The sequence below is a fragment of the Lepidothrix coronata genome, unplaced genomic scaffold (assembly GCF_001604755.1).
Source record: "Lepidothrix coronata isolate B3197 unplaced genomic scaffold, Lepidothrix_coronata-1.0 Scaffold261, whole genome shotgun sequence".
Lineage (NCBI taxonomy): Eukaryota > Metazoa > Chordata > Aves > Passeriformes > Pipridae > Lepidothrix > Lepidothrix coronata.
The window spans coordinates 624,390-652,122 of NW_016690441.1; the positions used below are offsets into that span (position 1 = coordinate 624,390).

Below are 27,733 nucleotides of genomic sequence, written 5' to 3' on the forward strand. Positions count from 1 at the left end.
CTTTTCACCCAGGGTTTGATTTTCAGGTGTTATAAAACTTGAACTTCAGGAAACTGAGGAATAATTGTTCATGTCAGGAGTTGGATTTCACTGATCTTTGTGGGTCCCTTCCGACTCAGGAGATTCTGTGATTCACTGATTTTCAGATCAGGATAGTTGAGCAACCTCCCATTTTAAAGCCTTTAACACTTTCTGCTCATCTCAATCTCTCAGAGTGGGAAGGTTTGTTTATTTGGCTCTTTCTGGAAACATCCAGTGAGTCCTGTCCACGCTTCCAATCACAACTGCCCCAGTATCTCTGTTTCCAACTGGAAAATCAAATTTTCAGCTGGAAATTTTCAGCTGTTGGTCTCCAAGAAACCACTCTCAGCTTCAGAAAATCACTCCTTCCATGTATAAAAGACAAGCAGGAAATTTGAGATGAGTTGAAAACTTCCACTGCTGTAACATTATGATTCCATTAAATAAAAAACCGAAGTGCTTCAGATGTTGTCATTAGTAAGAATAAAATTAATGACATTTTGAACGACAAAAATAAAGGACAAAAATAAAATTTCATTTTACCATGAAATTCGTGTTCGAGCTGAGGTTCTGACAGTGCTTCAAGTCTTAAGAACTGAACATGTGTACAGGGAGGATGAGGTCATAGCCAGAAGATGTTTCCAAATTCCAGAAACTGAGCTGAAATGCAATTTGAAAGTTCTCCCAGCTCTGAGCCAGGACAGAACTGCTGAAGTGGAGTTGGCAGAAGAATTCAAATGTTCTTCCAGTCCAGGGAGATTGAGCAGTTTTAATACATCTCTGAAAATCCAATCTGAGACTTGGGGATTTTATTAAAGGTGGTTGAAGGCTCTGAGCCTTCATGTTCTCCATTTAACAGTTGGTTAAAATAACAGTTAATCCAGAAATGGTAGAAAGCCAATAAAAATTAAGAGTGTCCAGAGAAGCTGTGGCTGCCCCATCCCTGAAGTACCCAAGGCTTGGAGCAACCTGGGATAGTGGAAGGTGTCCCTGCCCATGGCAGGACATGGAAAAAGATGGGTTTTAAGGTCCCTCCCAAACTTCAAGGTCCCTTCCAAGCCAAACCATCCTGGCATTCTCTGTGTTGCAGGGCCAGGGGTGATGCAGGAGGTTATTCCTCGTGTTTGGGGTTTCAGGATGTTCCCGGCCCTGTTCTAAGCTAATGCTGAGGACTTTCTGAGCACCAATATATTGTTTAGTTTCCTCATGGCACTCATTAATCCCAAGATCCCCTTCCTGTGATGCTCCAGGGATGCTAGCAGGTAGAGACAACACAGAAACCATTGCACAAGGATCCTTCCTTTTTCTGATGGATTTAAGGCCCATTCCCTTGTCTGTTTTGTGGTGGGGTGAGGGTTGGTCTTCTGGTTTCTAACCCAGGGTGGAAGGAGGAGCCTCAGAGGCCTCACAGATCTTTCTTAGGGCCTGTGTCAGTGCTGAGTTGCTCAGCTCAGCCTTGGGGGAGGGCACGTGGCAGCAGGGTGGAGGGTTTGGAAATGCACCCTTCGCTTAAGGCAGGAGTTGAGGAAGATTTTTCCTTTCTGTTCTATTTCAAAGAACCTTTAAATTCCTTACATATTAGTATTTATTTATATGGCATCTCATAGGTTACCAGCTCAGTTCTAGAGATATTTATGTCCCCACATACTTGCCATGTGATGCAGTTGGGTGGTGGTTGGATTGAACACACGCAAACGAGCCTTGCAGGAGATGCTCCCCATGCTCCCACTGTGAGCAGGGAAGGCAATTAAGTGGTACCAGATGCTGCAAGAGCCTTTGGAAATGACACACCAGCTTTTAAGCACTTCCTTTTGGTCTTATTAAGGTTTGTGAATTCCTTGCTTGAAAAAAATTGAAAGCGTTCCTTGGAAAAAAAAGCATCTCCTGAGGGTGTGTTGGCAGTGACTGTGACATGAAAGATGTCCTGCTGACATGGAATCACCAAGTCCTGAAGGTTTGAAAAGACCTCTAGGATGATACCCCATCCCTGGAAGTGTCCAAGGCCAGGTTGGACGGGGCTTGAAGCAACCTGGGCTAGTGGAAGGTGTCCCTACCCATGGCAGGGGGTGGCACTGGATGGGCTTTAAGGTCCCTTCCAACCCAAACCAGTCTGAAATTCCATGATAGGCAACAGCAGGAGAGGTTTTTTGGAATTTCCTGATCAGACTGTCCCTCCTGTGGATTTTGAGGCCACTGGACGGCTCAGCTCCCAGGAGGTTTTGCTCTGGGAGATCCTTAAGAGTGGCTTGGCAGGAGCACCTTGGGCTCAGCAAACAAGACTGGGATTTCCCTGGGAAGTTGTCAGCAATGCTTTGGAAGCAGCCACTCCATGTTAAAAAGGAGTTTAACTGAGTATTTGCAGGGTGAGGAGGTAGAGAGATATAATTATACTTGAAATCAGACATTAAATTTGACGTTACATTATTCCCACCTTCCCAGGTGTCTCCACCCTGTGTGCACAAAACATTCCAGCACAGGCCCATATGTTTGAAGGTATATTCAGTGTATGTTGGGTGAACATGTTTGAAGGATAAAGTATAAAATCATGGAGTCATTAAGGTTGGAAAATACCTCTGAGATCATCAAGTCCAAGTTTATATCTGCACAGGGGTGTTTGAAGGACCTCAGAGAGCAGGGGATGCCTGAACGAAGGGATGTGCTTTCAGGAATGCCTGCAGGCTCCATTTATGTACCATTTCCTCTCCTTCAACAGCTCTGGAATTCTTGAACAGACATGCAGAGCAGTGCCTTTTGCTGGGAGCAGCGTCACATCCCAGTCCTGAAGCCATGGAATGTGTTCCTGTTTGCAGAGCTCAATCTCTGTCATTCAGCAGCCCCAGAGCACATCAAAACAGGCCCTTTGAATTCCTGCACATTCCCTATAAAGGGATGAAAAGAGCTTCAATGTACTCAATTGTGTGCTTGAAGTCATGCTTGAAAAAAAAAAAAAGGCAGGAGGAAAAAAAAAGCCTCTTGCTCGTGCAGAGCCAGAAATGTCAGTGTGGGACAGGAGGGGGCTCGGGGCTCTGGGATTGCAGCTTCCTGGGAGTGAAACATCTCTCTGTGCTGCCTTCCCATGGATGGAGCAGATCCCAGGCAGAGAAAGCCCCTTCTGTTTTTGGGAGGGATTCAAAGATCCTTCAGTTGGGGTGTGCTTTGCTGGCAGGTGATGGTTAAAGCACGGGGTGGGTGTTCGGGGCTGGGAATGTCACACGGGAGAAATACAGCCCTGGGGGAGCCCCAGGAGTCAGGGAAATCGGGAGTGTGAAGAGGGAGGGTTGGGAGAACACAGTGGATCACACTGCCTGGTAAGATCTCATGGAATGGTTTGGGTTGGAAGGGACCTTAAAGCCCATCTCGTTGCACCCTGTGCCATGGGCAGGGACACCTTCCACCCAGAGGTCTGTGGGTTTGGAAAATGGGGATGGAGATGCTCAAATGAACTTCTCAGAGGGATTTTTTTTTTTGGTAACAAAATCATGTAGAAAATTCAATGTGTTTTCTTGATGGTTCATTAGCCCCTTGGTTTTGAAGGGTTTGACTTGCAGTGGAATTGATGCTCTGCATCTCCCCAGACTTCTGGCTTGAGCTTGCACTCAAGGAATGGGATGATTTGGGATTGGTACTGCTCAGGGAATTGGATGAATCTGTGCAGTTTTCAATTGGGAATGGCTCATTTTTGTTCCTTAAAGAACCTTTTGTATCAGCATATTTTCAACCAAGGTCTCCATCAATGCCTGGTTTTTAGACACTGTAAAATTTCAAATATTCCCTTCTGTTTTTTAACGAAGTGCTGCTTTCTGTGGTCCCGTTTTCTTTAGGATTTAGAAGAAACAGAGGGTTTAAATTCTGTTCATTGAAAGTTGAGTTGTAAGAACCCAGTGACTGTCACCTGTATGGCTAAATCAGTCATTCTGCTGGTGTAGCTCCTCTGCCAACTGGAGACTTCTCCCAGGTTGGGAGAGCTCCTGAGAAACAGCAGAGCTGGGCACAAGTCATTAAGTAGGAAAGATGCAGCCAACAGACTGGTGGGAGGCTGAGAAAACTCATTCATTATTTAATATCCTCAGCAAACAGACTGTAATTTACTTCCAGCAGCCTGCTCAAACAAAGCAATAAATTATCAGCTTGGAGAAGTTCAGCTGGGAAGGTGCTGAGAGCTTTGGCCCTGGCTCTGCTGAGCCCTTGGGTTGGGAGGCAGCGAAGGAAAGGCAGGAGACCACCTTTGGCTGCTCTTGGCCAGCTTAAATCTTTGAGCCTGTGCTGAAAATCTGGGTTTGACTTTGCTAAATCTGGTTTTATTCTGAGAAGGGAAATTGGTCGTTTGTGCCGTGGTCGAGGGGGTGACAACACCCGTGCTTAGATTCGAGAACATGACTTAGCAAAACCCAGCTCAAGTACAGGCTTAGAATTTATACTAATGGTTAAATACCTTCACAGGGTGATTCCTACACTGAAAATTAAATTTAGTTGCTTCCCTGTGTATGAGATTTTAGGTCTTTTTTCCTGTGAGTGCCCAAAAGGACAAAGCCAGAACTGAAGTCTCGCCTTTGCCCCGTTGGGTGCTGAGATCCCAGACCCTGCGCTCGTCCCCTGTGTGTGTCCCTACTCTGAAGCTTCTCCTTGTCTTTCCTCCTGTGCAGGAAGACCCAGCACAGCTCTCTGGACCAGAGTTCCCCACCCCAAAGCGGCGTATCCGGCACCTACAACCACCCGGTCCTGGGGATGTACGATTCCAAAGACGACTTCCCGCTCCGGAAAACAGGTAGGCCCTCGTTCCTTCGCTGTCCTTCACTGGCACATTTGGTCCCCTGATTTGATTTTATGGTCCCAACAAGCTGCATTTCAGGAGGTGGTTTATTTCCCAGGCTCTGTGCTCGGTGTTCCCAGGAGGCTGCAGCTGCTGCGGGTGTCGTGTGGCAAAGGTTGTGAGATATTGTGGTCTCAGAACTCCAAGGTGTGGACCCAGACTGTCTCCAACTCAAAACACGAGGCAGCAAATTGTCCCCAGGGATCTCAGGAGCTTCCTTTTAAGATTTTAGAGAAACCAGGAGGAAAAGAAGGAGACAGGTTATGTTCAGATTTCCCAGTTTAGCCCAGGGGCCTGAAGATTGAACTTGGCTGCCGAACAAACTGAAAAAGGAATTGCTGCTTGTTGATCTGCTCCTCTTGGAGAGACTGTATTGAAGCATCCAGACAATCCTGGAAGCCATTTGCTGTACAGAAATCATATCAAATGTTGGGTTTGGGTTTTTTTTGGGAGATAACATGTGCAGCTTTGCCAAACCAGCTCCCATTTCCATGCTGGTCAAGAACAGTGGTGGAAATGTGTAGGAAACGGCACGTGTGGATCAGCATTTTTATCTTTGCAATGCCAGGAAGCTGCAGAACTGGAATAACCACAGGCAGCTGTATATGGTGCTTTTAAGAAGTCATAAAAATTCCAAAACCATGCAAAAATCCAGCAAATTCCCGAATTCAGAGCTAAGACAAGAGATCTGGGTGTCTGAAGCCCAAGTATATTTTTGCTGAGTGAGAAAAATATAGAGAAAAGTTGATTTCTCTGGGGGTTGGCGTTTCACTGGCAGGTTTATACTTAAAGTCAGTAAAAAAGTTTCTGCCAGTGGAACGTCGGGACTTCCTACAAGGACTTGATTCCCCCCTCCACAGTCCTGTCTCAGCTGGGTTTTCTGGGCAGGTCAGTTGTTTCTCAGCTCTGCACTGTGTAACCCAGGTTGCTTGGGTTGGCCCCGATCCCCAGCTCCATATCTCAGCTCCCAGCCTGGCCAACTCAGGATCCTCGGCTGCTGCCTTCAGGGAACGGCCGAGCTTCCAGAGCCAGGCAGGGAGCAGAGCTACTCCTGTGGGTGAGACACAGAGCTGTGTGTTGGAAATCAGAGAAAACCACTTTTCTGGAAAGCTCACAGAGTTGATAAGGCTGGAAAAGACCTCCAAGATCTGACCAAGGCCACCACAAAACCATGTCCTCAGGCACCACATCCACATGGTTTTTGGGCACTTCAAAGGGTGCTGACTCCACCTGTTCCAATGCCTGACCACCCTTTCCATAAGAAGTTTTCCCAATATCCAATCTAAACCTCCCCTGGTGCAGCTTGAGGCCGTTTCCTCTTGTCCTGTTGCTTGTTCCCTGGGAGAAGAGACGGAATGTCCACAGGTGGAGTGAGAGGAAAGCAGGGATATGACTGAACTTCACACCTTTTACAGGTGCTCCTTAGGTTGTTCTCAGGTCTTGTGGATCTCCAGACAGGGAGGGATGAGCACCAGGAGTCAAAAGCTGTGTTGTCCTTGCAATCAGGAATGATGATGGAGTGTCAGCCACATCTCCCTGTGGATTTACTACAGTCTTGGCTCAAATCAAGTGCCCTAAACCAGTTCCCAAGAGCTGGCAACCCTCCCTTTCCTTCTGGGAGGGCTGTGGGTATTCTTATGGCAGCTCTTCTAATACAAGTGGAGCAGGTTTAAGGTGCAGTGAATGGTTTAACACAATTCATAGAATCCCAGGATGGTTTGGGATGGAAGGGTTGGAAGAACTTAAAACCCATCCAGTCCCACCCCCTGCCATGGGCAGGGACACCTTCCACTAGCCCAGGTTGCTCCAACCTGGCCTGGGACACTTCCAGGGATGGGGCAGCCACAGCTTCTCTGGGCAGCCTGTGCCAGGGCCTCACCACCCTTATAGGAAATTCTTGTGACATTTGTAAACTTGGGCTTTTTTGTTCATTCATGAGAAAAAAATCCACTTCCACACTGCTCCCTGCGCCTCCTGCCTCCCAGGTCTGTGGGAATTTCTCATTCTGGACCACAGCACGTGGCCTGCTGGAGGGATCCATGGGTGGATCCATGGGTGGATCCATGGTTGCATTCCCATCTGTTCCTCCTCCCCGGGCATGGTGGGTTAGTTGGGTGACAAGTGCCAAACATTTCAGCTGCACAAGAAGGCAATCAGAAATTGGCTCCAGGATGTGGGTTTTCCCTGGGAAGGGTTCCCCTGGACCTTTGGGGGTGGTGCTTTTGCCTGTGTCCTTCCTGAAGGACTCCAAAAATTTGGATTTGCTGAAGGCAGGGCATCCTCCAATCTCTGCTTCTGGGGGAGGAAAGACCTCCCAGGCTCCTCTGGGCAATCACAGCATTTCCATGCACTTCCCTTGGTGCCATCCCTGTGGCCAGCCTGATTCCAAGAGGTTTTTAGCTCTTCCCTATGCCTTGTGAAACCAGGTGATGCATTCCTGGGCTGTTAATCATTCCCACAGTATGGATGGACTTTGCCATGCTCCAAAACCTCCCCGGCTCATCCCCTCCGGGGACCTTCTCGGGCTGGGTTTGAGGAGGGGTCACTCTTCTTGCTCCCAGGGTTCTGGAAGGAGAAGGAAAACAACTGCACATCTCCCCCTGTGCTGCTTCCCAGCCTGAGTTCTCCCTAAGACTCCTGCAGAATAAAACTCTGACAGACGGGGAATTAAGGCTGATAAATGGATCTAATCACATTATTAAGAAAGGGAAGCAACCAAAGGCAGGGTTGTTTTCAAACAGGAAGATGTGGGGCTGATTTGGGTTTTCCAGAAGGCTGATACTTGTTCTTTTTGGGTACCAGCATTAATCTTCTGGGATACAAACAAGTTCAGGGCAGAATTTGGGGATTTTTCCTTGTTTTCTTTTATTTTCCTTTCAAAGCAACAGCACGTCAGGCTCTGGCACAGCGAGATCCTGCAGAATTCCCAGTGCCAAGAATGTTAAGTTGCTTGGAGAAGAAAGGCTCCTGAACAGTCTGGTGTAAACAAAAGGCAGGGAAGGCTGGAGCCCATCCTAAATAAAGTTCTTTATTGCTGGTGAGCTTTTCAGATTTTTGGCACCGAAAGCTCTGGCTTTGTGTTGGTAATTTAAAACCTCTGTGTCGTGGAGCCCAATTTTATTAAATTTGATTAAATATTTGCAGCTCAAATAACAGAATCCATCACAATAGAGTTCTGATTACCAGGGCTGGAGTCCAAACAGCATCATCCCTGGGGAGAGGGTGACTTGGGGGACTGTGGGAAGGCAGTTTGAATGATCAGCTCTTCCAGGGTGCAGGTTGTAAAATTTTTAGGAAGAATGAATATACCCCATCCCTGGAATTGTCCAAGGCCAGGTTGGACGGGGCTTGGAGCGACCTGGGCTAGTGGAAGGGGTCCCTGCCCATGGCAGGAGGTAGAATGAGATGAACTTTAAGGTCCCTTCCAAAATTCCATGGAATTCTATGTGTCTTTACTCTTATTTAGAGCATCCTGATGTGGCCACAGGTTATGGCAGTGTTTGGCTGCATTCCAAAGGCTTCTATGCACTCAACATCATTCCTGCACATCTCCCTCTGCACTGTGGAATGCAGTGTGCTCCTGGTGCCTCCTGTGCCCTCAGATCCTCCTCCCTCTGATTTGCTTTCCTGAGTTATGTTCCAGTTTCTTGGCTGTTCCAGTTTTTTTTTGTTTCAGTTTTTGTGTTCCAGTTTTTAGGTTTCAGCAGGAGGTTGTTTTCCTGGTGCAGTTACTAATTGCTTGAATCCCGGGGATGCATTTCTCTCCTTCCCTCTCCAAATTCTTTGAGCTCTTCCTTGTATTTAACTGATCTAAGAACAGTTTTGGTTGGTGCTGCTGGGAAATACCTGGATTAGCACCAGGATTTTTCTTTCCAGTTTTGGGTAGTTTGCTTTATTCTAAATATGTTTTGGTGTCCGTGTTTTGTTGTGAGCTGTTGAGAGGGGAAAATTTAAGTGGCCGTTTCAGCCCCCAGGTCGATGTTGGGGCTTCCAAATTTAATCACTTTCGCTGGGATCCTCTGGGGAAGATCTCTGGAGAATCCTTACAGAGGAGTTTTAGAGGCTCTGGAAGCCTGTTTTGGTAACTCCAAGAGCTGTTTGTCAACAGCTTTCTTGGAGCTGCTGAAGTGGTTTTTAACAGAGCTTTTCAGTTTTGCATTTCTAAGGAATTCTGTCCTCATTTTCTCCCTGGGAACAAGGTTGTTAAAGGCATTCCCTGCTTTCTGAAATTCGAGCAGTGGATGTATTAAAACACTCTGTTAATTAGAAAGCTGCCACCACCACCATGGAGATTTAAAGGGAATTATTTAACTTCTTAACATGCTTTTCCTCTTGGGTTTTTTGATTGCTGTGGGTTTTTTCCAAATCCTATGGAGAGTCACAGAATCCCAGGATGGTTTGGGCTGGAAGGGACCTTAAAGCCCATCCAGAGCCACCCCCTGCCATGGGCAGGGACACCTTCCACTAGCCCAGGTTGCTCCAAGCCCCGTCCAGCCTGGCCTTGGACACTTCCAGGGATCCAGGGGCAGCCACAGCCTCTCTGGCCAGTTTTACTCCTATATGTGTCTCTACTGCTTAAGCAAAGAGATAATTTCTCTTTATTCAAATTCTGAGTGTTGCAAAAGGCTGGTTCCAGGCAGCATTTCTCCCTCTCCCCTGTTTTCTCTTGGAGTGACCTGGATGTTAGAAGAGATTCTGTTGACCTTTGCCTGGCTGGTGAGGCTTAGTAGGAAAATAATTAAAATATTAAAAATGATAATAATAATAATAATGACAACAGAATAACATCCCTTCTCAGTCCCCAGCTGCCAAAATGAAGCTGTCCAAGGCCTGGGAGCAGGGTTTTCCTGGTGCATTGTTGGCTTTTATTCCATAAATGTGGATAGGCAATGGGAACAGGGCAAAGTCTGCCCAGGACTTGGTGGGTTTTTGCCTTCAGACTTAATGTCTGATTAGTTGAGCAGCTTAAGGGCTGCAATTCTAGGAAAAAAAACAATGGGACTGGCATAAATGTTGGAAGAATTGGATTACATGGGTCCTGCTGCACTCAGTGACGTAGGAGAGGGGTAACTTGGGCTGGAGCCTGTGAAAACTAGGGAAGCTTTTTGGCTTATGTTCTGGTTATTAATTTCCTGGGAGGAAAACAGAATATTCTTTGTATAAATCCTTATTATAGGCCAAATTAAGGATGTCAGGGCTCCAGAAATCCCACTGGCTTTGTGGGAGCTGACTCACACTTGGGCATGGGCTTCATTTGTTTGCTGAGGGGGGTTTTTGATCGACTTCACAGCGTTTGTTTGAAAGATTCCACTTTAAGAGGTAGAGGAACAGGATTTTTTTTTAATTGAAGTTACGTCATTTAGTTTCCAGTTCTTAAATTTGCTCCAGTTAGCAAGGCTTTGGTTGGGCATATTGGTGAATTTGGGGAGATTTCCAGTGGGATGGGTGTTCCTGAGGGAACACTGAACGTGCATTGACTGTCAGGAATTGATAGTTATGTGTTGCTTAAATTCCTGTTTTATACTTGGGAAGGACAGCTGTCCTCAGCTTCAAAATGTTTTTCCTATAAAATACTTTAAAAACCATCTGAATAAGGTGAAATTCATGCTTTGAATTTTGGAAGCTTCATCTTTTATTGTAAAATAGGTTTTGTGTCAATTCTGCGAGTTCGAGGCTGTTCTGTGCTGAATTTTAATTCACCTACTTTGGGCTCTCACGCACCCAATTAAATCCATGTAGGGATTATGCTCTCCCAGGACTTGATACCATGTTAGATTTGGGATTATATCTGAGGGATAAACAACAAAATCAGAGCAGTTCTTTAAATAGACTTTTTGGTGTTTCAGAACTTGATCCTCCAGCTGAGGAAGCGAAGGAGGAAAATACAGGGCGATTTTGCCTTAAAATAGTTTAATCTGACAAATTCCAATACATTGCAACTTATTCTGGAGGTGTTTTTTAAGGCTGCAGTTTTCTATGTTCATTCCTTTCTTGTTATATAAAAGGATGTTTTTATTGTGGCTTTACATGGGGGACGTCTGTGACCCCGAATCTTTTGTTTCCCTGCCCATTTTTAAGGTGTTTTTTAAACCAATTCATTCTCTGTATTTGAAAGCCACCCAATTACTGGTGTGTTCCCATCCTTCAGCAGGGTATAAATGGGGTAGGAATAAAATTTGGGCTGAAACACAGTTTTTATTGACATGTTTTCCTTTGTCCTTCCAACAGCTGTAGCTTAGGTTCCATTGATTTCAAATGGGCGTATCAGCCCCCAGCTGGGAGACCTTCCCACTTCACAGAATCCCAGAGTGCTTTGGGTTGGAAGGGACCTTGGAGATCACCTCATTCCAACCTCGATCAGACCATCCTGGCAGTTGTTAATGCTCAGTCTTTGGGACAGATTAAAGCTGTGAGTTAAAGGATGTGGGGTGAACTCTGTACCCAAAGACTACTTTTAAGCTACCAAGTCAACTTCTGGTTTGGAGAGAACTTTGAGGAGGAGCTGTTTTAGAGCCTCTGCTTGTATTTGAACTGGTCCACTCTTCCAATTTGCATGCAGCCATTTAATATGCAAATGTCCTCTCAGATGATTCCCCCCTTGCTAATGCACTTCATTCTGCATTTGAAGCATCAGCTCCAGGAGCCTGACACTCTTTTTAGTGCTCCCTTTATCTCTTGCTGGCGTTTTTCTGTCCAAAACATTCATGACAAGCTCTCTTTTTTTTTCCCCTCCTAAAAATTCCATCAAAGAACTGTTTTGATGACTTAACTTGAAGCATTTGATCTTGAATTCATCAACCTTCTGATTTTTTGAGCCCTGCAATTAACATTGTCAGACTTGATCTTCGAGGTGACCCGGTGGTCAAAGCCAACTGGAGGGAAATAGAGCTGTAGCTGGGCTTAGTTAATTCAAATCAGTTTGTAAGCCCTGTTTTAATTCTTCTAAAGAAATGGAGATTATTGGCCCTGCTGTGTGTTGGTTGTTAATGGTGTGAGTGCAGGATTTGCTGGTTCAAAGGGATTGTGTTGAGAGGTTGGGGAAGGGAAAAGATGGGGCCAGTTCCCACTTCTCAGAACTGTTAGGAGCCCTGAAGCCTCACAGCAGAGATTTCACTCAAGGCTAGAACAGATGAGAAGGTTTCCAGAGAAAATCATCTTAACTTGATGCTGCATCACCTTTATAAAGAGCTGAGAAGTGTGTTGGCTGTTTCCAGATGTCCTCAACCCAGAGCCTTTAGGACTTCCCAGGAGCTCTGGAAGAGATGGAATCTTGGGACTGGGGCACAGCAGAGGTTTGGAAGAGCCTCTGGAAAGCGTGGTGTCCACAAAGCAAGTCAGACTGGGGGCACAGGAAACGCAACCCAGAACCTTCCGAGCGTTTGATGTGTTTTTAGATCTGGCTTAACTTTGGGGCTGTGATGATGTAACCAAGTTGCTCCCCAAATAAACAAACCTTCTCCTCCCTGGTGCTGGCTTTCCTTGGCCACACTCTGAGGCCCTTTTGCTTGAGTGGACGTTCCTTGAGGCTCACGTGACTCCAAGCTGAGTTGCTTCAGGGGGTGGAACCAGCAGGAAACACTCCCCTGGTTTGGTCATGGGCTTCCAGTTTGGCGTTTTCTTTCCTCTTCCCCTGGTGTCCCTCCCTGACCCTGGGCTTGGATGCCTCTGAGGGCGTGGAGCTGCCCACTCCAGCAGCACACCACAGATACACCTCAGCCCACGGGGGTGCTCCGTGCTGACCAGCAGCAGCATCTCCAGCGTCTCACCCGTTCCTTTGTTGATTCCTTGGATAAGTTGGGTTTATTGCTGGGTTGGGAGCAAATTGGGCAGAGTTGGGAAACTGGGAGATGGGAATGATGCTCTCTGCACTAACCCCAGTGAGTTCTCAGCAGTCTGTAAGTCTGTGAAGACTCAGAGAAGGCTTTGCAGGACATTTATTATATTTCGAATTCAAATACCATTGCCTTTCCTTGTCAGTGAATTCAGATGTCAAATAGGCTGGGACCCGTTTGTTGTATTAAAAGGTGTGTGTTCCAAAAATATGTTATGGGATGACTGATTCAATTGAACCTCCTGCAAATGCTCAACTGCAACCCACTGCAGCCATGTCAACTCAACTCAACTCAACTCAACTGCAAGTTGAGTAAAAAACTGCTGAAATAATTGTAACCAAAACACTATTTCTTTTTTCCCTTTTCCTGCCCAGCCTCTGAACCCAACCTGAAGCTGAGATCCAGGCTAAAGCAGAAGGTGGCAGAGAGGAGGAGCAGCCCCCTCCTGCGCAGGAAGGACGGGCCGGTGGTGACAGCGCTGAAGAAGCGCCCGCTGGACGTCACAGGTACGGTGGGTAAGGCAACGTGGCACCCCCTGCCCAAGGATGGCCCTTCCCAAAAGGGGCTCCTGAGTCTGGCAAGGGATCTCTCGTGTGCCTTGGTGAAACCAAGCTGAGGGAACTTGGGTTGTTCAGCTGGAGGAGACTGAGGGTCTCCTCGGCCATCTCTGCTCCCTGTGGCAGGGACAGGACTCAGCTCATGTCAGGAGAGGTTTAGGCTGGATATCAGGAAAAGGTTCTTCATCCAGTGCTTTTATAGGTTTTGACTTGTATCTGACAGTTTCCTGTTGAAAAATCATGTTCTTCTGGGAGTGGAGTTTGTAAGGAGGGCTCAGAGCAAAGGAGATAATAGCACAGACATTTCCCATAAAGTTAATTCTTAGCACCATCTAGGGATGTCTCTGGGTAAGTACCACCAAGTGACAGCTTTCCCAGACTTGTCTCAACATGATCACCATTCAAAGGAACTCAAAATTAGCTCCCTTTGGAGAATGTGGTGGGTTTGGGACACCCTGGGCACTTCTCTGTGTCAGAGCCTCTGTGCTTGCAGAGGGAGGAGATGATTTCAAGAGCTAAGAATCATGGAATATCCAGAGTTGGAAGGGACCCACAAGGATCATCCAATCCAACTCCTGGGATGGTTCAGTCCTTCTGCACGGAACCATCCACAACAATCCCACCCTGTCCCTGAGAGCGTTGTCCAAACACTCCTTGAGCTCTGGCAGGCTTTCAGAGCTGGAAATCAAATTTCTGTCACTCATATATTGCTGTATGGCACATGGATTTTAGGATAGAGCAGCCTCTGCTGAGTGACCATTTCTCCCAGTAACGCCTTCAGAAATGGCAGTGGGAGCTCCCCTTTCTCACTGATATAGAGCTGATTCAAGAAGCCACTCTGGAGTTTTCATGGGAAAAGGGGATTTTTGAATGGAAAATAACTTTTTTAAGAAGTCCCACTTCAGGGAATAAAAATGATGTTTAATCCCTGAAGAATAGAGGGGATTCTGGTGGGATATCTTGCACTAGCCCAGGTTGCTCCAAGCCCCGTCCAGCCTGGCCTTGGACACTTCCAGGGATCCAGGGGCAGCCACAGCNCCTGGCCTTGGACACTTCCAGGGATCCAGGGGCAGCCACAGCTTCTCTGGGCAACCTGGGCCAGGGCCTCCCCACCCTCCCAGCCAACAATTTCTTCCCAATATCCCATCTAACCCCACCTTCTGGCAGTGGGAAGCCATTCCCTGTGTCCTGGCACTCCAGGCCCTTGTAATAATTAGGTTTTATTTCTCCTGGGCCATCCTGGAGCAATGAGGAACCTGCTGCAGCCTGAACCACTGCTGGGAGGTTCTCCTGCCCATGGGCAAATCCTGTGCTTGGGGAGGAGGAAAGTTCAGAAGAAAAAGGTTTTATGTTATTAAACTTCCCAAGTAAAAGGAGAAACACTGGTGGCTGTGCCATGCACCAGGTGAGAGACCTTCTGAGGGAAGTCTGAGGTGTCCTCAGGGTGAGAGGGGAAAGAGGGGGTGAGAAGCACTTCTAGAAAAATGAAGCAGACCAAATCCAAAGCCTTCCATGCCTTTTATTATCTTTCAATCATATTTAAAGTTATTAATACTCTATGAGAGAAATCCCCATGGAGAGAAGACATAAATATGGTAAGTAGGTCCTTGGACAAACCATTTGGAAGTGTTTGTTGGTATTTTAAGAGCCTTGGGAATATTTGGGGGGAAGATGGGGAGGAGGAGGAGGGTTGCTTTCCTCCACAACAGAGCTTGAGGGGTTGTTATCTGACTAAATACCATCCCAGCGATTGTTTGGAATGTTCAGAGTTGCTTTTGGATGTGTTTTTCAGACTCTGCATGCAACAGTGCTCCTGGATCTGGTCCCAGCTCTCCAAACAACAGCTCCAACAACATCAGCACCGAGAACGGGATTGCGGGATCGGTCACGAGTATCCCGGCAGAGGTACAGAGCCCTTCCCCCTCTGCTTCTGCCCACTTGGGCTGCTGGCCAGGTTTGGCAGGGTTGGAGGAGTTTAGGCTGAGGAACCACACGAAAGGAAAAGCCCAGCTTGTGACTCGGAGCGGCCCTTGGGAATTACCCTCAGTCTGGGCTGACAGGCCACGTTATCTGTTTAGGAAATCTGGTTTGAAGCAGCTCACAAGCAGCTTGTGGTGACTTGTAGTGGTTTTGCAGTGAGGAGAAAGTAAAAATAAAGTAGTTTAGCAAGGTCAAATGCAAGTATTTTAGTGTTTGGGGAATTTATTCTTGTGTATGGGGTGAATTTATTGTGTGCAGTAGGTCAGTCGAAGTGTGACCAAAGCAGAGCTGGAGTAAAAGGATTTAACCAGCTGGGGCTTTGAACACTTGGTGACTGTTACCATGTGCCAGTTTATAATCCCATAAACTTTCACCATCACTCGAGGCATGTGCTGTGGATGTCCAGGGCAGGTTGGACTGGGTTGGCTGGGCTTGGATTCAGCCCGGCAGCTCCTGTTTCCAGGGATGCTGGAGCCCAGCTTTTCCCAGGGTGTGGGCCACGGTAACTGGCTCCCACCGTTCCCTTGCAAGTAGAAAACCAGTGTGGTTGTCTGATGTTACTGGTGCATTTCTTTTTATCCAGCTTCCCATTAGCTGTTTTCCCCATGAATATAGACTCTGTCTTAACATCAGGGCTCTCAAAACAGGCTTGGGCTTGTTCTCCACAAGCATTCCCTTAGAATTGAAAAGGGCTTCTCATGGTGTAAATGTCAGCCCTTATTGCTTTCTAGTCTTGGACAGATTTTCACTTTATTTTTATTTCTAATGTAGTGTAACAGTATTTAAGATGGGGAATATGCCTTCTCCTGCAACCTCTCCCCTGCCAAATTATCCAGCACACATTCCAAGTCCATAGGAGACCTTCTAGACTTAAATAATTATTGTAAAGATTAAGGTGGTGGAAGGTGGAGGCTTCTCTTGCCCCGGGAAGATGAGCATTCAGTTACTGATTTTGCTGCTCCAGGATTTGTCAGTATTGTGTATCCTTAGCCAACTGGAAATCCCCAGTTATTGCTGCTGGAAAAACTAGTGGATTTGACAGTTTTTTGTGGCATGAGCAGAGCAGGAAGCTTCCCCCAAATCCCTGCCCGTGGCAGGGGATTGGAACTGGACAGTCCCTTCCAAGCCAAACCATTCCATGAGCTCCTGCAGGGGAATGTGAGCCCATAGCACTCTCCTTATCCATTTAATTTTTCAGCTAAATAATTGGAGCTAATCATCTGGGACCAGACCACCAATTCCTCATCAACTGGACACAGATAATAAGGAAAACTTCCCATCAACTGCTTGTTGATGGGAAGACAGTAATTTTGGAAGTTAGGCTGAGGCACGAGCAGCACAGATGATTTGGAAAGCAATCCCTGTCCTGCCAAAGACTTTCCCTTTCCCAAAGAAAAATAACTGTACTTCGTGCCAGCATTCCATGTTGTGTGATCCCAGCTGATCCATTGGCCTGTATTGCTTCATTTGGGAAAAAATAAGTGGGGTTTAAAATCTTTAAAATCTTCCTCAGTAGAAGTTGTACAAGCTGAGAGCCCAAGTGCTGGAGATGCCTTTAAGGTCAATTGACCAGGATCCCTCACCATTAAATATTTACACAGATTTAGAAATATTTCAGTGTTTCTGAAAAGATAATGTTGCCAACTTGGTGTTTCATTCTTGGCTTTGTGTTTTACATTCCATGGATCCTGTTGCTTCTTAGTTTATGATGTCCCCATTTGAACCAGTTCAAATGTGTTGGAAGGTGGTGTCCAGGTTCGTTATTTAGGTTTCAGTGCTTGCCTTCAGTGGGGAATGACTAGAGCTCTGCCTCCTTTCAAATAGACACTCTCTATTTTTAAATGCTGATTTAAAGGTTTTTCTCTTTCTGAGATTCGTTGCCTTTGCAGTTGGTACAAGACTGTAAAAAGGACTTGACTACAGCTGAAAATTGTCCCTGCAGAAATTGTTGTGTGCAATTGCAGCCTGTTTGTGCAGCCCAGAGATGGGATCTGGGTGTTCGAAGTGCTGATAATGCTGCCAAATACCATGTGCTGAGAGCATCAAGCTGCTGTGTTCTTCTCCCTGCTGTTTTCATCCCAAACCCCCAGGGGATAGTTTGAGGCACAACTCCAGAGTATTGATTGCTCAAAGAGAAAATGGATGTAGTTTTGTTTCATTTGCCATCTCAGGAAAACATTTCATTCCTCTGCTTACAATAACTGTCTTATTTTCATGTGGAACACTAACAGTGTGTGATTTAAATTAAAGACAAATTGCTGGTAGTGCTCAGAATCACTTGGAAGGAGAAGTGTGTGGGTACAAACAGTCACGTGGAAGGTCAAGTTTAGATCAGAGATAAAAAAGACGTTTTTTATAATGAGGCTGTTAAAAAACTGGCACAGGTTACCCAGAGAAGCTGTGGCTGCCCCATCCCTGGAAGTGTCCCAGGCCAGGTTGGACAGGGCTTGGAGCAACCTGGGCTAGTGGAAGGTGTCCCTGCCCATGGCAGGGGGTGGCACTGGATGGGCTTTAAGGTCTCTTCCAACCCAACCCATCCTGGGATTCCATGAGAGGGGTGTAACTGAGGTACATTTTAGACTGAAATTCAGAGTCCTGTAAGTCAGGGAGACTTTGCAGAGTGAGTCATGGACTTGATCTTAGAGGTCTTTTCCAACCTAAGTGATTCTGTGATTAAAAAACTGCTGTAGCAAACTGTTGGAGGGGGAAGAAATAAAGCACATATTGAAAGAGCTGATACTGAAAACCAAACATTTGCTATAGAATAATCTTTGAGAGCCTCCTGGATTTATCACAGTTTGAGTGGACCCACCAACAGCTTTATCAGGACACCTCCAAACCTGAGTTTGTGCTGCCTGTGCAAGGACACACAACTGTGGGCTGGGTTGGAAGGGACCTTAGAGATCATCTATTCCACCCCTGCCATGGGCAGGGACACCTTCCACTGTTCCAGGTTACTCCAAGTCCCGTCCAACCTGGCCTTGGACACTTCCAGGGATGGGGCAGCCACAGCTTAGGTAAAGATTGTCCCATAGTAGAACATCAAGTTAATAAAAAATTGCCTTTTTCACAACAGCACCTGTGTTTTAACAGTAGAAATTCTATAGCAAGTCTTGTTGAAGTCTAAGTTCTATTTAAGTTGGAAAATCACCTGCAGAGAATTCAGGGTGATCTCAGAACAGTTGTTTCCTAACAGGAAAATGAGGCAGTTTATTGTCATTTTCATAATGGGTTTTCTAGTGCGTATTTGGAAATTAAAGGTCTTTTTACTAAAGTGTTCTTGCTTTAAGTGCCCAGAAGATAACTCAGTAAATCTTGTGTTTCAGCCTGAAAATCAGGAAATAGCTGCATAAGTGCAACCTTAAGGCTTTTGGGTGAGGTTTTGAAGCCTGATTTACGCACACCAGTTAATAACAGAAATTGTCTGTTATTTGCTAAAGAGAACAACAGCAATTTTCTTTTTAAGATAATCTGTTTTAGCTTCAAAAAGAGCTTGAGAAGGGCAAGTACCAAGGGAACAGCTGAAGCTGTGAGTTTGGGATGGATACTGGGGAAAGGTTCTTCCCCCAGAGAGTGGTTGGCACTGACCAGGCTCCCCAGGGCAGTGTCCAGAGCTCAGGGAGCATTTGGACAATGCCCTCAGGGACAGGGTGGGATTGTTGGGGTGTCTGTGCAGGGCCAGGAGGTGGATTGGTGATCCTTGAGGGTCCTTCCCAGGGTCTCTGACCAGGCCTGTGTTGCTGTCTTGTTCCCAGCCCAGCCTGGCCCACAGGCTCGTGAACCGCGAGGGCTCCGTGACGCAGCTCCCGCTCTACACCTCTCCTTCCCTGCCCAACATCACGCTCGGCCTGCCTGCCACCGGCCCTTCCAGCGTAAGTGGGGTTGGGATGAGCCTCTGGAATGGCCCTGGCACGGATTCCTCCCTTAACTCCCTCCCTGCTGCCCGCGGGGCCTTTTCCTTGTAGGCGGGATCAGCCCAGCAGGACGCGGAGAGACTCGCTATCCCAACCCTGCAGCAGCGGATCTCCCTCTTCCCTGGAACTCACCTCACTCCCTACTTGAGCACTACAACGTTGGAAAGGGATGGGGGAACTGCACATAACCCTCTCCTGCAACACATGGTCTTACTGGAACAGCCAACTGCACAAACTCCCCTAGTCACAGGTGAGAGCACTCGGACATGGCTGGAAAACAGAGAGAACCTCCAGGAACCTGGGGAGTTTTTGGAAAGGCAGCTTCCAGATACCTAGTCATCTCTGCAGGTGGAGCACAGAACCTTTGGGATGTGTTTGCTGATTCATTTGGATAGCGGGGACTTTTCCCAAATCCGAGGTTTCCCACTTCATCCCGAGGGAGGGGGGAGCTGCCTTGTCATTTTGGTGAGGTGAAAATAAATGGTATTATTCCACAAAAAGTAAAAGCTGGGAACTCTCTAGCTAAGAGTTCTAACCACTGCAGATTAAAGCGGGGGCAAGTTGTGCCTTAGGATCCCTGTTTTCCACGGATGGTTCCTGTTCCGTGTGAGAAGGGCACAAATTCCAGGTTAAAATGCTTCCTTCTCATCATTAATATAAATAGCAAATCCATGGCACAACCAGCTGCCTTCCAGCAGATTGTATTTGTTTGGGTATGTCCCATTTTCGGGATTTAATTGCTGTGAGTCACTCCCAGGGTCAGATTTTCAGGATGAGGTACCTGTGGGAAGGCGTGTTCCTATACATAGGCTTGATTCCAAGCAGTAATTCCTAGTAGGATGCACTCCTGGTTTACAGAGTGTGATAGTGGGACAAAGGATGCTCTGCCAGCGTTACTGATGTGTTAATTTGGATTCCTTCCCTTCCATTTCCAATGGAAGTTGTTGGGAAGCGTGGATCGTGGAAGCTCGCTTTGCATCCAGATCCCAGGACTATAAGTGGGGTTGTGATAAGCTTGGGATCATGTACATTTGGGAAGCTGCAGTATTCGCTTCCCTCCATTGGCAGTGTTTGCTTCCAAGCATGTTCCTTCTAGCCCGCGGTGTTTTCCAAGCGAGCACAACGTGTTCCAAACCCACACTGGGGAGAAAGAGTCCCCCCACAGCAGAGCAGCCAGCAGGAACACACGTTCCAGAGGCAGCAGCTGGAAGACAGAGAGCTCCCACGTGCTCCCCAAAGCCCTGAGGGGACTGGCTGCCAAGCTGCACTTAGGACTTGCACTTAGGACTAACCCCCCCTTGGAAGCAAAAGGGGGGTTATTAGGATTCTGCTGACGGCCTTCAGCTCTGGAGGAAGACTCCTGTCAGCTGCAAAATCCAAGGCCAGGTTGGACAGGGCTTGGAGAAACCTGGTCTAGTGGAAGGTGTCCCTGCTCATGGTGGAACAAGATGAACTTTAAGGTCCCTCCCATCCCAAACCACTCCAGGATTCTATGAACAAGGAGTCTCCTTGGAAAGCATTCCCGGGGACCTTGGTCATTCCCTTGGAGGAAGGTGGTATTCCAGAATATCCTGTGCAAACTCTGCTGTCTAACTGGAACTTTTGGGAGGAGGAGCTGTGCTCTGAGGGAAAAGGAGCACACCTTTCCCAGTGATCCGTGTATCCATACCCAGATTTGTGTGTGTACACACTGACATTTGTAGAGACGTGCATTTATAAAATCAAATACACAGGAATCTTTTCAGAAGAGCAAAGAGTGGGAGAAACTCCTTAAATCTTCCCCCAGGAAAAGAGGCTTTTACATGAGTCAGATCCTTCCACGTAGGGCGCTTCTGTGAATTGGTGGGAGAAGGTCACATCCTGGGGCAGGAGTACCAGGGTGTTTCTAATCCAGGGCACTGAGCTGGCTGCAGACTCCTGGGCAACTTCTCTTCTAACCCAGGGCCTGAAGGAAGTAGAGGGATTCTTTCCCAAAAGTGGGAGCAGCCTCACTCCCGCTGGGGAGGCAGCAGTTCCCAAGTTCCCAGTGATGCCGTTCTATCCCAAGGTGTAACAAGCAGGAGTAAAGGTGTATCCTGAGCTCCTCCACCCTTGGGCTGGGCTCCCTGCTGGGTGGATCTTGTGTCCCAGCTGTCTAAGAAGAATAGGAAGGTGTGTTTTCAGAGAGCTCAGCCCAAGAACAGCTAAGAAGACAAGATAATTCCTGAAGACGTGCCCTTCCCAGAGCTTGGATGGATATTTCACAGAGGGGTCATCAATGACACCCAAATTGCCAAGGGTAGATGAGTAACTCCAGTTATCCCAAAATAACCTTTGATTTTCCTGTAGCTACTGGCATGTATGCACAGGACAGTGGTGGAAACAATCCTAGCTATTTGTCATCTTGACCTTTCTTCCTATGGAAATAATGAAGCCTGACTGCTCCTATATTCCCAAAATGCTCCTTTTCCCAGCACAGACCTGGTCAGGGGGTTATCACATGGAAGTTTTCATCCCTGCTCATTTCCCTGGTGTGGACTAGAACCTAGCCATGGGCAGCCATGCCTTCCTTGATCATCATCCGTCACCCTTCAGCATATCCAGGGATAACTGCTAGATGCTGTGGGATGTCAGCTTCGCTTGGACCTGGGATTACTGCCTAAACCAAGCCGTGGGATTTAAACTTCAAACTGTGGAATGGTCTGTAAGATATTGCTGATTTTAGGAAATGGATGTTTCCATAGGGTCTCTGGGTAACCAAGCAAAGAACCCCAGTCAAGCAAAGCCTTTCTCCTCGCAGCGTTAATGAATTCATTAATTATCTGCTCCCTTTCAAGGCCGCTCTGGCCGTAAGTAGTGGCGGAGGTTTAACATGATACATCGTTACTCAACAACCATTTTCTCCCTTCCTTTCCTTCTTCCTTTTGTTTCTCCTCTGCTGTTTTTTCCTCCATATTATCTTCAGACTGGTATCTTTCAGGACTGCCCCTCCACGCACAGCCCCTGGTTGGAGGCGAGCGGGTCTCCCCTTCCATCCACAAGCTGCGGCAGCACCGCCCGCTGGGGCGCACCCAGTCCGCGCCCCTGCCCCAGAACGCCCAGGCCCTGCAGCAGTTGGTGATCCAGCAGCAGCACCAGCAGTTCTTGGAGAAACACAAACAGCAATTCCAGCAGCAGCAGCTGCACATCAACAAGGTAGGAAGGATGCTTTCGATGGCTTTTTCCCCCATTTTTTCCCCGCGCTGTTTCGGGTCTGTTTTGGGGTCTGGCGCGGTTCTGCCTCCTGCTTTCGTCCCGGGAGCTCTGGGAGGCACCACAACACCGGGAAATATTTGTGAGTGAAGTTATTCAGATTTACTGAAAGGCTGAGAGACTTAGGGGTGCTCACCCGGAGAAGAGAAGGCTCCAGGGAGAGCTGAGAGCCCCTTCCAGGGCCTAAAGGGGCTCCAGGAGAGCTGGAGAGGAACTGGGGACAAGGGATGGAGGGACAGGACAAGGGGGAATGGCTTCCCACTGCCAGAGGGCAGGGTTAGATGGGATATTGGGAAGGAGTTGTTGGCTGTGAGGGTGGGGAGGCCCTGGCACAGGTTGCCCAGAGAAGCTGTGGCTGCCCCATTCCTGGAAGTGTCCAAGGCCAGGTTGGATGGGACTTGGAGCAACCTGGGCTAGTGGGAGATGTCCCTGCCCATGGCAGGGGGTGGGATGAGGTGCTCTTTAAGGTCCCTTCCAACCCAAACTATTCCATGATTTTTCTGGAATTGCCTTTGGAAGGAGCAGAGCTGTTCCCATCTCCAGTCCATATTCTCCTTAACTCCAGCCCTGGGTAAAGCATTACAGTGTCCCATCCATTTCTTCTCCTGGAAGTGAGGACAGCGTGGCTGTGCGTCCTGCAGAGGTTGTTTGGAAGATGAATTAGATGTGATTCAGCAATTCCTTCGAGGAAAGCAAGCACTTTGTTTATCACCTGGCTTTCTGTAAATCACCTGGAGACCCTCAGGTGAACATTGCAGATCTCCTTCATCCCTGCACAGAGTTTTGGCTTTGTAGCCAAAATCACCTCTCTGGGTATCCCAGTATTACGAGGAAGCAGAAAAAAAGCTGCTTTGAGATGATTGCATTGAGTAAATGTTAAAAAAAGCAGAGTTTTAGGCTGTAGGAAGGTAAAACTCACCTGTTACACCTGAGGGGTCTGATCACAAGCGGTGGGGATGGAGCTGTGCTGTTTTACCCATCAGAGGGACTCTCCCAGGATTTTAGAGGCACCGGGTGTTCCTTCCGATGTAAAAGGGCTGTTGGGGACTTGAGAAATGGATCATCATCAGTGGGATATTTCATAATGACTCCCATCCCTGGAAGTGTCCAAGGCCAGGTTGGAGCAACCTGGTTTTGCGGAAGGTGCCCCTGCCCATGGCCTTCCCAACCCAAACCATTCCGTGATTTTTTTCTGGTTTAGGACTTTCTAAACAGTCCTCTCAAGGAGTCCCAGTGGTGGCTTTCCTTAGGAAACCAGTAATTCCAGTAGCAGGTTTGAGGCTTGGGAGGACAAGCCCGTGGGCTCGCTGCGCTTTCATTTATGGAGAGGCTTTCTCCAAATATTTTCACCGTTCCAGCCCTGTAAGAAAACACAGCTACCAAGAGCTGGATTCCAACATGAAAGAAGCCCCCAAAGCCCCCCCAGCCCGTTGTTTATGGGCTGGAGCCGGGGCAGGACGATTACACAAGGCACTGACGTCAGTCCTGTCCTTCTGGAGCGCTGCCAGCACAGACTGGGGGTGCCAGGCCTGGCCCCGGCTCAGCCCCTCACACCGGGAGCTGCTGCTGCCCCAGAAACCCCCTCACCCCCCTCCTGACGCTGTGCCAGGCCCGGGGTCATCGGATGTGGGGCGCTGGCTTGGGATTCTTTGTCCAGGAATAAGGGTCAGCTCCACGGTTTGAGGGTTTTCAAGGCTCTTCCCGAGCCTTGGCCGTGACGTAACCTCTGAGCTCATCCAGGCTTTCTCTTGGACCTCCCAGGAGCTCAGAATTCCGGCTTTGTTGGAGCTGGGATCTGTGGCATCCATAGCAAAAGCAGGCAGAGGGGTCTTTAATTAAACTGATGGCAGAGGGGCCGTTCCCTGGGTTTGATTTATAGAAGGAATGAGTTAAAATCACTTCAGGACTAACACTGTGTGCGTGTGGCAAATTTATCCTGTGGGATAATATCCAAGTGCTGACATGGAAAAAGACTTTTCCCAGATGCAGGGATATTTTAAGACCCTCGTGTGTAGGAGAGTTAAGGGCACAGCTAAAAATAAAATAATAGGTTATTAAATTTTTAACAGAACTGATAGCATTAATTTATTTATTTACTGATTTCCCATAAATAATACAAGGCTCTTCTCAATTCCATGTGATTTTTCCAAATTTTGAGATTTTGGCCTTAGGTGTCTGCAGCAGATGAAGTTTTTAAGGAGATTTGCAGCCAAAAGAAGTCTTGCTGTTTCCCAGAAGGCAACTAAGGAAAAATATGTTGATTTGCTTAAAATTAATAAGAACAATCATCATGAGGATCTGGCTGTGAAGCCTTGACGTCCGAGGCTTTGGAAGAGTGACTTGGAGTTGGAGAACTGAGGACAGGGAAGGAGGGGGCAGAAGGATGGAACAGAAGGAGGGAGAAGACTCCATGGGGTGACTGGAGGGGATCCCTTCCCATATGGGGTGTAAAGTCCCCAGTCTGCCCCTGTCAGGTGCAGCTTGGGGATCACTTGAGTGTAGCAAATGTGGTTCATCCCACTTGGAGCTGACCTACCCTGAGTGACTGCTCAGCTCAGAGCAAGGACCTGTCTGGAAAATGTAGGTCCCAGCCCTGCTCATCTTCTTGTCACCTGCTGGTGACGTTTGCTTTAAGGAGAGGATAAACTCACACACACAAAACCCCCATGGAATGCCCCAAAAATGGGGACAGGAGAGACTTGAGTGAGTGAAAAGAGCATTATTGAAGTTTCCAGCTGGGGTTTGAGACATTAAATGAAATTCTAGATAAGATACTGAATTACTTCTTGCTCAAATGTTTATCCCAGAGAAGCTGTGGCTGCCTCATCCCTGAAAGTGTCCAAGGCCAGGTTGGGCAGGACACCCTGGGCTAGTGAAAGATGTCCCTGCCCATGGCAGGGGGTGGAACTGGATGAGCTTTAAGGTCCTTCCCCCCCAAACCATTCTGGCATTCCGTGATTCTAATAATTCCCACCCTTTTGCATGTTTAATGTTCAAACCTAGAGAAGCACCAGGGGAGGTTTTAGGTTGGATTTCGGGGAAAATTTCTTCCCTGGAAGGTTGGTCAGGCCCTGGCACAGGCTGCCCAGGGCAGTGGGGACTCCTGTCCCCATCCCTGGAGGTGTTCAGAAGACATGTGGACGTGGACAGAAGCCAGCCCACCTTCCAGCACACCCCTCTCTCCACAAGGTTTTGACTCTTGGACGTATCTGACAGGTGAAATGGGCTTTTGATGTGATCTCTGAGCTTCTCCTCCCCACAGAGAGCCCTGGATGAGCTGTATGGAAATGGGATGGTTTATCCTCAGCTTCGGAGGTGTCTGGGGTTGTTTTCAGCCTCCAGCCTGGATCTGTTAAACTCTGAGGTCCCTCCCAACCCAAAACATCCTGTGAGTCTGGGATTTTTTTGTGGAGGGAACTCTCCATCAAACTTGGATGAGTAACTAGATGTTTCTAACGTGTTCAGCAGCACTTTCCAAGTCTTCAGTGTCCCAAGAACTTACCACTGCAAAGAAGGAATGAATACGGATCGTTGGGCACGGTGGTACCTGGTCAAAAATTGGAGTTCATGATCTTGGAGGTCTTTCCCAACCTTAACAATTCTGTGATTCTATTTCTCATATCTACTAGACACACCTAATGCCAGCTGACATTTTACCAGCGAAGAAATGCAGCTTTTTTTGACTCTCATGAAGAATTCCACAAAAAAAGGAAGAATTTTTTGCTTTTCCTTGTATTTATGACTTGACATTGCTATGCTTTTTTAAAAATTTCTGGGTTTTTTGTATTTCCAAGGTGTAGAGAAGAAATCTCACCAACTGCATGGAGCCTTTTAAAAATGCTTGTGAGCAGAGATATCTCATTTATTCTGTAGTAAACTCGTTGCCTGCCCAAGGTTGGAGAGGCAGTGTCTTTAACAGGGTTTATGGTGGCAGTAGGTGACAGCCAGAGGCCACTGGGTATGAAAAAAGAGGAGTAACCTCACTGCAGAGGAAACCAGAGAGCTAATTAAGGGATGGAGGAGATATTTTTGGTGCATTTTGTTCACTATTTCAGATATATTTAGGAGCATTCTCAAAGCTCCCTTTATATTCAGCCCCTTGCACTTTTATTACCTTCAATTTAGATTGCACAAAATTTCACAAATGGAAGATTTTCAGGGAGTTTTAACAGGCCTGGGATGCAGATACTCATGTTTTCTATGGAATATGTTCATGACAAAGTGTTTTCTCTGCAGAATTGTCCTTTAAAACAGGGTTGCAGCAGCTCAAAGCAGTGGCAGAGCAAGAGATTCCCTTTGCATTTGGAGAGCAAAGGGAATGTTTGAAGTGTCCTTGGCATGGGCCACTTGATCTTTCAACCTTCATTGTGGTTTTCATTTAATTCTTCCATTTTCAAGGAGTAGGAATAATTTAAAACTTCTCAGGGATGACACTGCCTCTTGTTCCCATTAGATGTGACAGTGACATTGTAAGTTCTTTTCCCAGCAATTACCTCCTGCAGTTCAGAAGTTCAAAAGGTATTAAGTTCAAAGCTTGAGATCTTCGATCCAAGCAGAAAAAAAACCCACCAAGCAGCAGATGGTTTATGATGATTTAATTAACTTTAAAAGGGGTTATGTTCATCAAGCCTAAGAGAGCTTAAAGGACATGGATGGAAGAACCTTTAGCTTAATATGGTTTATTCATTGTGTATTATAAGGAATGAAACTGGGAGGGCAGGGGGGGCCCTCCCAAAAATCCTGAAGAGGTTTGGATCACTGAGTCCATCACTGAGTGCAATGTCCCTACTCCAGCAGTTCCCAAGACCACATTTGATTGCCTTTTGAGTGTCTCCAAGGATGGAGCCTCCAGAACCTCTATGAATAACCAGTTCAAGTGTTTGACCACTCTCACAGGAAAAAAAAAAGTTTTCTTGTGTTCAGAAAGAATTCCATGGGTTTGGTTTTGTGCCCAAGGCCTCTTGTCCCATCACCTGGGAGCACAACCCATCAGGGTCCCTTGGACTTAAATATATCCAGGTTTTTTTAAGTGTTGCCTGACCCTGGTGGTTCCTCCACCAAGGGTAAGTCTTCCTTGCTCCAGACTTTCCCTCTGGTCTCAGGGTCCTGGGATTCCTGGTAAGAGGTATTAAGTGCCATGGCCCTTCTCCATGTCATGTGGATTTCCCTGGTCTTCCTTTCTTCTTCCCTGATGCCCTTCATGTCCTTTGCCAGATGCAGCTCCAGGTTGGCTTTGGCTTTCTTAACCCCAAGGGCTGGAGTTCTCACTACTTGGGATGGATCTTTCTTGATCTTGTAGAATCCTTGAATCTTCCAGCTCTCCCGGACCCCTCTGATCCCCAGGGCTGTCTCTGCTTCCAAGCAGATAGATCCCTGAAGAGGGCAAAG

The 27,733-nt window shown here is 47.3% G+C and overlaps 1 protein-coding gene across 6 annotated transcripts in view; it reads left to right on the forward strand.

The window, feature by feature from the left end:
- HDAC4 (histone deacetylase 4) overlaps positions 1 to 27,733 on the forward strand; it is a 190,859-nt gene that overhangs the window by 118,931 nt on the left and 44,195 nt on the right. For 5 of the 6 annotated variants that reach the window (XM_017835634.1, XM_017835633.1, XM_017835635.1 and 2 more), the window contains 6 exons: positions 4,665 to 4,786; positions 13,038 to 13,169; positions 15,013 to 15,125; positions 18,956 to 19,072; positions 19,166 to 19,364; positions 22,059 to 22,288. In XM_017835634.1, the coding sequence (XP_017691123.1) occupies positions 4,665 to 4,786; positions 13,038 to 13,169; positions 15,013 to 15,125; positions 18,956 to 19,072; positions 19,166 to 19,364; positions 22,059 to 22,288 (913 nt within the window). The remainder of the gene's footprint in view (positions 1 to 4,664; positions 4,787 to 13,037; positions 13,170 to 15,012; positions 15,126 to 18,955; positions 19,073 to 19,165; positions 19,365 to 22,058; positions 22,289 to 27,733) is intronic. The other variant, XM_017835636.1, reaches the window with a different exon arrangement.